The sequence below is a fragment of the Schistocerca cancellata genome, chromosome 4 (assembly GCF_023864275.1).
Source record: "Schistocerca cancellata isolate TAMUIC-IGC-003103 chromosome 4, iqSchCanc2.1, whole genome shotgun sequence".
Classification (NCBI taxonomy): Eukaryota; Metazoa; Arthropoda; class Insecta; order Orthoptera; family Acrididae; genus Schistocerca; species Schistocerca cancellata.
In genome coordinates this window covers 741,644,889-741,657,077 of record NC_064629.1, presented here as the reverse complement: position 1 = coordinate 741,657,077, position 12,189 = coordinate 741,644,889, and the positions used below count along the sequence as shown (strand labels likewise).

At 36.2% G+C, this 12,189-nt stretch overlaps 1 protein-coding gene across 5 annotated transcripts in view; it reads right to left on the bottom strand.

Moving 5' to 3' along the window:
- Positions 1–12,189, bottom strand: part of LOC126183891 (palmitoyltransferase ZDHHC20-B-like) — a 296,753-nt gene that overhangs the window by 31,510 nt on the left and 253,054 nt on the right. For 3 of the 5 annotated variants that reach the window (XM_049926210.1, XM_049926208.1, XM_049926209.1), the window contains one exon: positions 9,969–10,049. The exons of the other annotated variants lie outside the window; for them this stretch is intronic. In XM_049926210.1, the coding sequence (XP_049782167.1) occupies positions 9,969–10,049 (81 nt within the window). The remainder of the gene's footprint in view (positions 1–9,968; positions 10,050–12,189) is intronic. 5 annotated transcript variants of the gene reach the window in all.

The window sequence follows — 12,189 nt, the reverse complement described above, 5'->3', positions numbered from 1 at the left end:
GAAGAATTTCTACAGTAATAATGATGACATGACAATACATATACTCGTGTGCATACACTGATCTGGAGCAGACCACTCATGAAGCTTCTCATGATGTAATGTTGAAAGAGATTTTTTAATTTCTAGACAAACTTAAATCTTTTATATTGCATTATATGTTGACAGGTAGTACACAGATCACAGGGGTCATTTTAAACATAATAGTCTCAGTTTACAATATATAACATTGGGGTGGTTCAGGAAGCCACTTGTTTTACTCTCAACAAGGTAAGTCATGCATTAGCTGGACTTACTTTGTTATGCTGGCTTGAGAAAAGGGAAAGCCATTTTGTCTTTCATATATGACACCTGATTTGAAAATGGACAAGAGTAGGTTATCACTACCTACAAAGTCTACTGCTGACAAAATTTTCTTTACTAAATCCTACCCCGAAAGTGATGAGCTTCATAAAAGTGAACCTGAAATTAACTCACAGTTACAATAGATAACAGGCTTTATACTTCAATTCTGTGAATGACTCCTGTAGCATATTTGGTAAACGACACTAGTAAAACAATTAGTTGTACCATACTGCCACGGAGTTGTCCAAGTTGAGCAACTTCAACACAAACACATAAACACACATTACAGCTTTATATTTCCATTCCTGTTGTTTTGTTTACAAAATCGGAGGCTGCTGATGATTCTTTTACATAAAGATAATTTAACTTTGCATACTTTTGATTGAGTTTCATGTATTTGTTGACATTTAGTTCAGTTTTGCGCTACAAGATGAATGAACTGCAGATTGTTAATTTGGTAAGAACATATGATTTTATGCAAAAGAATGTTATTCTGTAAACAGGAACAATAAGTTATACTATTTTTCACCAGTGTCAAGAGTTTTTACATCTATGAGTCTGGATAAATTAAAATGAAAAGTGATGTAGTTAAGAGGAGACAGCGGACAATTCGGCTTCAAAAATTCAATTTTTAGATTTTAGCATATTTGAAATGCCTGGTCTTTCCTGCATGAAACAGTTTTTGTTTTATATAAATACAACAATTTTTTCATGAGATATGATGGTTTTCCTGACACTCTGTGCAATCTGGTATTCCTTTTTGCGCCATGCATTCTTTTACTCCTTGTATATTATTTCATGCTTCTATTGTTTTATCGCTTCAATGTTTCCTACCTTGTATCTACTATCGATACTTGTTTTTCCAATCATGTTTGTTATTTCTTTTGAACATTAATGGTTGTACTTAGTGAAGTTTGTTGTGAGTGAAGTACGCGTTGATTTGTATTTCCTTTGGTTCTATGTGTTTTCATAAAAATGTCGCAAATAAAGAAATTCTCACCTAAATTAAAATTCAGAGGAATTAAATATGTAAAGGTAAATGAGGTTAGTGGGTCAAAGTACCCAAGAATGTTAAACATAAAGAAAATCAGCACATCAAGAAAGAAACTGCAGTGTCTTCAAGGCATTTCCTCCCAGTCAGCTGGTGGAGATGAACATTCCTTTGGAAATATTATGGTGAACCTTAACATGCTCTGTGATTTCATTTCCAAAAATACTGTGTGCAGAATATGTGGTGGTGGTGTATCTTTGGGAGAGAATCAGCGTCTTCATAAAGGTATTGTGTCAAACCTGACATTGAGTTGTACAAAATGTGGTGCAGTTGCTACAACATCAAAAATGGCAAATAATAATTTAGACGAGAACAACATGGGCAGGACATATTGCACAAATGAAGGATGGAAGATGGACAAAATCAGTTTTAGAGTGGAGTCCCAGAGAAAAACGAAGACCACTAGGGAGACCACCTGATCGCTGGGACAAAGAACTCAGGAAAGCTGTGGGCTTCAACTGGCAGAAGACATCAGCAGACAGAGATTCATAGAAACACCTCTTAAAAATGTATTTAATAATTTAAAGAGGCTACATCTTGTATATATTGAGTTATCTGAACAATAAATAAATAAATAAAGGGATCCTAGTGTTGTGTGATAGTGATCAGCTGAGAATTAGCAATCTTTCACTGCGGCTGCAAAATCAGTAGTCTAGCAAGATCAACAAAAGAGCCATGGTTCACTCTGCACAGTATGGATTTACAAGGTAGGCATCATGTATTGGGATGTCTACAAAGATTATTAGCACCTGCGTGGTGGAGCAGAAGTGTTATCTGAGACTAAAACACTACAGAAAACTAGCTACAGCCAAACAATCAGAATGACTGGGAAAGGTGTTGAATGTCAAGATATCCATATTACAGTAAGAGAAAGATACTGAAATGCAAACTAAGGAAAATGATTAAAATTAGAAAGGATCCAAATGACATGACTAATAGACAACTACACACTTTGTCAGCTGTCAAACACGAGACACAGTGTGTATGAGGGGCAACAAAATCGCAAGGTGAATAATTATCATGGTGTACCTACATTAATAACAATGTCGTCTTAAGCTTTTCATCCAGGTTATTAAGTCACAATAGGGAATGGGAGTAATGGTATAATATAAAGGACAATATATGTTCCTATGAAGCCCTGGATGATAGCCCTACAAATAGTTATATGCATGAAAAGTTTTTATTTTAGCAAAGTAAAGTGCTATATGAGCCTTAACATACAATAAATGTATTTATAAGAGTCTAAGACATATGCACTGTATGGAATTTATCACAACTGTGTGTATGTCCTTGTACATATAGACAACTTGGTAAGCCTTACTTACATTCCAAATGTTGGATTTCAATTCTTGCTATCAAAATTTCAAAAAGTTTCTTTGATGTGGCTCTTTCCTGTACCTTCAATTACTAAACTAATGCAATACAGTAATTTCATTGTCCTTAAGGCTCACAATATGACCTCATGAGACATGATTTTAGGGGATTAATGATAACTGTCTGGCATCTAAGTTCTTCAAGAGCATTTTAACATTTCTAACAAGCTTCTTAAAATGCCACTGACATATTCTATTCCTGAAATGCTGCAGCCAATGTACAGACATTGTTTCACAAGTTGGAATGGCATTATGTCTTCCATAAAGATGAAAATATAGTACATGCAGCAAACACACTTGAAAATGTGTGTCATAAACTACTAAATGCCACTAAAAGAGGCTACCTATGAACACTGGTGTTCAGTTAATAGAACATGCACATGAAACTATAAGCTCACCATGTTTCAAACTGAATGTAAGTCAAATTGCTATCATATGTAAGATTTGCAGTTTTCGAGCCTGAAATGACTGTTTTGTCATACACGTTAACAGTATAGACACTGAATGTGAGTGTTGTCTCATATCAGGCTGAAGCAGATTGAACTGACATCTTCAAATGTGGCTACATAGACTAACTTTACCAAACTCAGAGTGGACACCAGTGATGATGTTACAGGGTGCTACTGAACAATGATGCACATGTACTAGGGATGTGTGACTGCATTATCTATGCATAATGAAGAAAGGAAGTAACATGAAACTTCAACATTCTGTCGATGACTGGGGTCATTAGAGGTGGAGCATAAGCTCAGCCCGGGGAAGGACGTGAAAGGAAACTGGTCACATCCTTTTATGAACCATCCTGACATTTGATTTAGGAAAACCCAGAAAACTGCAGTCTGGATGCCTGGGCATGGATTTGAACTCCAGCTCTCCCTAATACAAGTCAAGTATCTTCACCACTCTGTCAGTCTCAGTTGTGCATAAGGATACTTCCATTGTGACAGTATTCTGATTCTGATGACGTATGCAGATGGAGTGTCCTACCAACTAAAACAGGCACAAAAGTGGACTTCGAAAACACACGTTGCATCACCACTGCAAAAAAATTGGGGGATTTGGGATTATATTTTACATGATGCCAGATGTATGAAACACTTGTGTCCGTTTTGTCCACAATAAAATAATATTTGTTGTTTATATAGTTCTTGGTCATTCACTGCAATTTTCTCTTACACCTACAATCTAATTTGGTGACCGTGCTGGTTAGCACAATGACAGATAAAATCTTTCATGGCTGATGAAGAAGGGTACTGTATCAATTTGGGGTAAGGCCCCCTGGCTGGGAAATGACCAAGTCAAAAGTTACAAGCAAAGATCATTTTGATACCACTGACAGTCAACCTCCTCTTCTTCGCTTTCCATATCTTGGGAGGTGGTAGTATGGATCAAAATCACTGTGAAACACATCTCCTCTACTGAAAAAGTGCTAATAACTCCTAAGGTATGCATTTTAGATCCCAATGTTTACTTGACAATTTTTGCTTTTGTTTCTGTCCGTACTATCTCCTCCTAAAATATGGAAAGCAAAGAGAGAAGAGCTCCACTGTCAGAGGTACCGGAAACATTTTGCTTATAATTTGCAACTCTGCTGTTTCCAGAAAAGGGTTCATTACCTCAAATTGATACAATTACTCTTCTCCATGAGCCCTGAAAGTTTATATCATCCATGGAATCACCTTACATATATATTTTTCCTTGCTACATCTGTTTTTAAAGGTGTAATTCATGTACCATGACTTATGAACCAGTCCTTTAAAATTATCTGATGTATGTTCAATACTAGTGATATTCAGAGTGAAGAACCCAAAATTAGCACTCCTTTTACTTTGTTGATGGTATGAGATATTAAAAAGAGGTTTTTCACAAATTTTAGTAAGCAGATGGTCATGTGATTCTGTTGTATGTGTTATAGTATTAACTCTATATCAAGTGACATATTGAGGCAAGCAATGCTTTTTAAACGATGAACTTAACGACATTCAAAAGTTCTTAAAAAGAAAAGTTCTGTGATATAACACTTGGGTTAATGTTGGTGCCGAAAGTTTTCACAAAAATATCCAAAAAGGTGAATGGCAAGGCAGCCAGAATCAGCTATTGCAGTGTAAACACCACCTAGTAGGGCTTCCATGTCTGGCTCCATCATTGTATCAAGCCTTTTGACTGTTAACTCGTTTCCACAAAAATTGTTACTTAAACATGAATATACACACACATTTGAAGTAGCTTTCCTATGCCCCTTCTGATGCAATAGAAGCTGGTGTACAGCAGCTCCATTTACAGCAATCATACCTGACCTTGTCTCTATGTCATTTTATGTATGACCAAGTGGTAATATATATAGGAAAGAACAATATTTCTGTTGAGCACGAGACCACAGTGAGTTATTGTTTGGAAAATAATTTAATTATCTCACACGATCACATTTATTTCTAATGAAATGACTGGTTTTGGCTAGTGTTAGACAGCCTCAGATCACAAAGTGCAGGACATGGTTCAATTCCACAACTGGAGAAACCAAATTGTTATTCAAACTGACTGACACAATGTGATCACCGCTGTAGTGGGATCGAGCCATGCCCTGCACTTTATGATCGGAGGATGACTGATGCAAGCTGAAATAGGTCATTTTGTTAGAAATGAATGTGGCTATTAATAACATAGGTCCATCTTCTTGCTGCATATTACAACGTAGACTCAGGTGAGAGCCCTACTTGGCAGTGTTTACATCACAATAGTCAATGCACATTTCTTGGATACTTCAGCGAAAAGTTTTAACACTAACATTTACGACTGTTATTTCACTGAACTTATCTTTTCAAATCCCATTTAAAATTATTATTCTTGCTTTGCTATCTTGATTCATACAATAATTAAGATTATTACCCACACAACAAAATTATGTGCCCCTCTACCTACGATCACTTACCAAAACTGTGTCTCAACATCTTTCAACGTTCAAGAAATAAAACTGCTCAAAGGTTTAAGTGATCCATCCTGTACAATAGACAGTAAATGTCCAGGTACAAGAAACAAAATTATGACAGACTGACATAAAATTTAGCCAACTATCATATGAAACAACCCAAAAACCCCAGGTGGGGGGGGGGGGGGGGGGCAAGCTGAAGAATATTCTGAAATCATTCACTGAGGAAGATCGTACTACAGTTCCTCCTTTAAACAATCAGGTGAACACCACAACCACAGATATCAAAATGCGTGACTGTGAGATATAAAATGAACTAAAATCACCCTTAGACAAAAGGAACTGGACCTGATTTTACAAAGATGAAGTGAAGAAAATGAAAGCATACAGAATATAAGACCAGCTCCATGGTTGTACTGAATAGTTTACAGCAGTTAATTTTTAATGTACAGAAATCTTCAGATATAAAACTAGCTTCAGGCGTACCTGAAGAGCACGTTTGTAGGAGCATAATTGTTCACAGCACATATAAATAGCATTGTACATATCACCGGGAATGCCATACGGCTGTTTGTGGATATGCTGATGTATACAGAAAAGTCACAATGGCAGAAAACTACAGAAAAGCTCAGGAAGACTTTGATGATCAATACTTTGTGCAGGTTTTGGCAGCTGGCCCTAACACAAACAAATGTGAAATATCACACATAATTAGGCAGAAGCACCAGTTATTGTTTGATTACACAATTACTAAACAGTTACTGGAAAAACAACTTCTATTAAACGTCTGGGACTATCTGCATAGTGCTATTTAAAGCAGAAGGACCATATAAAACTAATTTTAGGAAAGGCAGATGCTGGACTGATATTAATTGGAAGAATCCTCAGGAAAAATAGTCCGCCCAAAGAAGAGGTATCTTACAGAAATCTTCCTTCAACATATACCCAAGTATTGTTCCTCACTCTAGGTTTCTTACCAGGAACAACTGGTAGAGGGAGTACAGAAATTTTCAAGAAGAAAAGCACATCTTATCATGGGTTCATTTGTAAAGCATGAAAGTCACAAAATGTTCACCCACCTCCGTCAGTAGCAAATTCTTGATACTGATGCATCATGGTGTGATTTAGAGTTAAAATTCCAAGGGAATCTGGTCTTCAAACAGTAAACCAACATATTGCTTCTCCCTATATATATATCTCATGAAAAGACTATGAATGTGAAATTAAGAGAAATTTGAGCTCATACAGTGTATTGACACTTTTTCTTCCCACACACTATGTGTAACTGTAACATGGACAGGGGCAAATGACACTGGTACATGAACTACACTCCACCATATACTGGAAGGTGGCTTGTGCAGTTTAGATGTAGATCTACAAGTACCAGGTGTACCGGTATGAAATGAGCGTTAAGATACAAATGTGTCGATAGGGAACATTTGTTGTAAACGAGCCTTTTTTTTTTTTTTTTTTTTGGTATGCCATCTGTCAAAGAATTTAGTATACATCAAGTCATGGAACAAACATCATCATATGTTTTCATCGTGTTAAGAATGTCAAATTTTCTACCAGAAAGTGACGATTTGCGGAAAGCATTAATATTTTGTTTTCATTTGAAAAAAAGTGCTGCAGAGTCGCATCGAATGCTTGTCGAGGCATATGGTGGTCATGCTCTATCAGAAGCAACATGCAAAAGATGGTTTCAAAGGTTCAGAAATAATGATTTTGATGTAAAAGGGTTGGGTTGTTTTGGGGAAGGAGACCAGACAGCGAGGTCATCGGTCTCATTGGATTAGGGAAGGATGTGGAAGGAAGTCGGCCGTGCCCTTTGAAAGGAACCATCCCGGCAGTTGCCTGGAGTGATTTAGGGAAATCACGGAAAACCTAAATCAGGATGGCTGGACGCGGGATTGAACCGTCGTCCTCCCGAATGCGAGTCCAGTGTCTAACCACTGTGCCACCTCACTCGGTTTTGATGTAAGAGATGAAGAATGTGGAAGACCACCAAAAAAGTTCGAAGACGCCGAATTGCAAGCAATATTGGATGAAGATGATATTTTGAGTCAGAAGCAAATGGCAGCAGTGCTAAATGTTGCACAACAAACAATTTCTGACCGTTTGAAATCTATGAGAAAGATCCACAAGTGTGGAAAATGGGTGCCACATGAATTGAATGAAAGACAGATGGAAAACCAAAAAACCATTTGTCAAATTTTGCTTCAAAGACATGAAAGAAAATCAATTTTGCATTGAATTGCTACTGGAGATGAAAAATGGATTTATTTTAAGAATCGTAAATGGGAAAAATCATGGGTTAATCCGGGACAACCATCAACATCAAGTGCAAAACCAGATCGATATGGCAAGAAGACAATGCTCTGTGTTTGGTGGGATCAGAAAGGTGTGGCGTATCATGAGCTTCTAAAACACAGTGAAACTGTGACTACTAATCGCTGCAGACAACAAATGATCAATTTGAACTATGCATTGATCAAAAAAAGACCAGAATGGACCAGAAGAAATGGCAAAGTAATTTTTTTACACGACAATGCACCTGCACACAAAGCAAAACTGGTTCACGATACAATCAAAACACTTGGCTGGGAGCTGCTAGCCCACCTGCCGTATTCACCAGACTTGGCCCATTCTGACTACCATTTGTTTTCATCAATGGGACACGCATTGGCTGAGGAACACTTTGATTCCTACGAAGAAGTTGAAAATTGGGTGTCTGATTGGTTTGCTTCAAAAGACGAACATTTCTATTGGCATGGTGTTCACAAATTGCAGAGAGGTGGTCAAAATGTATAGAAAGCAATGGTCAGTACTTTGAATAAAATGTTTTTACTTTCCAATTCAAAATTAGTGTTTCATTTTCACAAAAAAATGCTCATTTCATACCGGTACACCTGGTAGACTAGGTTGAAGAAAGACAGGAAGTACAATTCAGATATGGTCATGACTAGACTATGTTATAGTGTGAAACATTATAGTTTATATACCCAGTAAATAGAAATAGGATTTACTTTGTGCATATTTCTTTAATAGTGCATCAACTGTTTGGATTTGTAATGGAGAACTTAATTTTTTTGAGACAAGCGCATTTTTCTTTACATGGTTCCTGAGCAAGCTACCATATTGTAATGTGATACTATTACAGTATTTCAGCAGATTCTGTTTTCCATCGAAGTGTTATCACAATATCATCTAAAATCCTGACATGTTCCCTTTGGTGAACTGACGTAAGATAGGTGCTCCTAGTATCATTACAATGTTTCTAATGAATTTTGGAGCATCTGCTCATATTAATGTATTCTTGTATGATTCTTTATAGAGATGAAGAAAACTGCAGTTTGGAGTGGTTTGTCTGAAAGAGTCATGCAAATCTGCAGAATGAATAGAGCTCACTATACAAGAAGATTATATCGAGATAATAAGAAGAAACTGCATATCACTGGCAATCATTTTAATTTTTGTGTACTTTATGGCTCTGCACCAAATTTTGAAAGATACAGGAATACATTAACATATAAAGCAGTTGACTTTGTTATTAGAAAAAAATTACAAAATTCTACACAGATTTAAAAATAATTAAATGTTAAGCTAGAAACAGCTGCATCATATTTTAATGCTTTTTGCAATGAAAACTGTATTCAACATGCATGGAGTATGGTATGGACTAACTGCTTCTACACTTGCTTCTTTTTGTCACAACATGCTCAATTCTTTTGTATCTCAAAATGTCATCATTATACAACAACAAGCAGCAGAGATATTAATGTCAAGAGAAAAACATGCATCATATACAGGGTTGCATTTCACACTGATGCATTTAAAATATACATCTATCACATTAAGTTTGTAGTTTGCTTCATTGTATTGCAGGCATAAATAATTATGCAGTATTAGGTAACTACTTCCTTGCATAAACTGTAACTTAAAAGTGACACTCTAATATTATCTTTCACAGTAGTTGTGTACAAAACCTCTGCTGGTTCATTAAACCCATCCACAAAGTCTATGAATCATTTGACAACAAAAAATGTCAAACCATATGGAGTATGATGATAATATGGTACTCTCAAATGAGTCCTCCCTGAAGCACAAATGTAGTATTAGGATCATTCAGCACAACTGCATCTTGTCTACAGGCAGTACTGGCACTGGCACTACCAATGCTATATTAGTGACACATGAAACTGAAGGTGACATACCATAGGACTTGGAGTACACAGGGAAACATGCTAAAGCTGTTTACAAAGCATATGTTTCTGACCTGGTCTGTGTACTGCCCATCGAGTTGTATGAGCTGGGTTGGTGCTGAGCCCGGACTGGAAAAACCACACCATCGCCCAGACTAAAACAGAAGCACCACCTTATCTCTAAATATCTGTCCAACAAACACTTTTGGTGGTCCTATTAAGTGTATGAAAGAAACATCACAATCATTGTGACATCTAATAACACAGCCCTTGGCACAATAAAATTCTTTTGTCACCAGAGAGCAGCAAATTCTGGTATACGAAGTGCCCAAGTATCCCACCGATGCCACTACTAAGCACTACAATAAGTACATGACTCAATAATGATGAATACTGTAAAACAATGTGCCACAAAGAAAAGCCATTAATTCAGGCAGTTCAAGCCACTACACACACACACACACACACACACACACACACACACACACACACACACACACACACACACACACAAACAATTATATATATATATAAGCAAAATAACTTAAAACTGTAAGCAAGAACAATAACAGTGATGAAATACTGACAATAAATGAACTGAAAATTATATTTGTTAGATTATTGTCTTGATTGGTAGGATAACACACACGAAGACGATACAATTGCACACATTTTGAGCTGGTGACCAAGACACATTAATTGTGGAAGGTAAATGGAATGGACTTTGATTCTTAATAACCCAGTACTCATTTTTGATTGTTAATAACCCAGTACTCAAGATCTCTGGGTGCCTGTGAGGAACCTGGATGTAAAAGTCAAATAGTGCATTAGGAGGACTTGTCAGAGAGAGAATATGAAGGTCAGACTGGAATTAGAATGTTTGTAGGTTCCCTAAAAGAATAAGATTATGTAAGCATTAAACTTAAACAGAAAGAGGCAAAATAGAAAATAAATGAAACACTGCAAAGTGATAAAAATAAATACAATTGTAATAGACTGATAGTGAGAGTAATTTATGATTGGTTACGGTTTGGTTTTGCCTTTAAAACATGTACTTCTACTAAACATTCTGTTACTATTCTGAATTCTTTTTCCTAAAGCTATGGGGAAAAAGAAACTCATTTAACAACGATATAATTTCAGCAGTTTTGGATTTTATCCACATTTGTGTCAATGGTGTATTTTTGGCTAATTATGTCCTTTTGCTGTAACTTTCCATGCTGGTAAACTAATAAAGCATAACGTTTTAACATTTGAAATTAATTCTTCCTGTGATATTTTTGAATTTGGTTCCATTGCAACATATTTACAGAAGATGGTGCTCTTTCTCAGAATTAAAAACAATGAGTTTAAATATTATTTTTGTCCACTCTTCCATCTGAATTTTGAGCTATCCTCTCTCTTTTTTTATCTTGGCCTGATCATGTTTGGTCCATTGTACTACTAGCAATAGTTAGATTTGTAAGTTAAAGTAGTACATAACTATGAAAATAATTTTTTGTACTATCAAAGACTCTGCAATGCTGATCATGTCATTTTCTATGATAGCAGTTAATTGGACAAAGGGTACTGCGTTTCAAGTAACTAAAGAGTAAGAACAACATTAACATAATCACGTAGGGAAGGAGATTTTCCTGAATAAAGATAAAAGAGTGCCAAAGGCATGGGAATGAACAAGTAATTGCCAGAGCAAGCCCACAACAGCTAAAAACATTAGTGAGAAAAAATAGTATTGTGTAAGAAATATACTTAAATGAATCAAGCCTCTATGTCTCACTTTTGGTCTATAGCAGCAAACTTTTCACTATTTACTACTTCTAGTATTGAGAGATCCCCGACTTAAGTCATATTAAGGAGACGAAACAAGAAATGGGCCAAAAAGAAAACCTGAGAAGTCTGCATAATTTCTTTGTGATACAAATTTAGGGAGGAACTAATTATACAGTGGTGAGGGAATCTCTAATCTAGTATTGACAAGTACACATATACATAGAATTGAAACACTAAATTCTCAACTAATAATGTGCTCTGTGGTTTTGCACAGATGTTTAATTAGTGTTGCAGCTCTAGCTACTAGTTCATGCACAATTTATTTTTAATTTTAATAGCAGAAGCGAAGTCATTTACTTCCAAGATTTGACACTACCGCATGTCCAGAAAACTGCATTAAAAAGTTTAGCAGGAGCATTTGAAATCCATTATTAGGATGCTTCACCATAACACCATCTTATTCAGTCAGAAGCTGGTGCAATATCTTGTGCCTCATACAATGCTAAAAACTGTGTACATACAGAA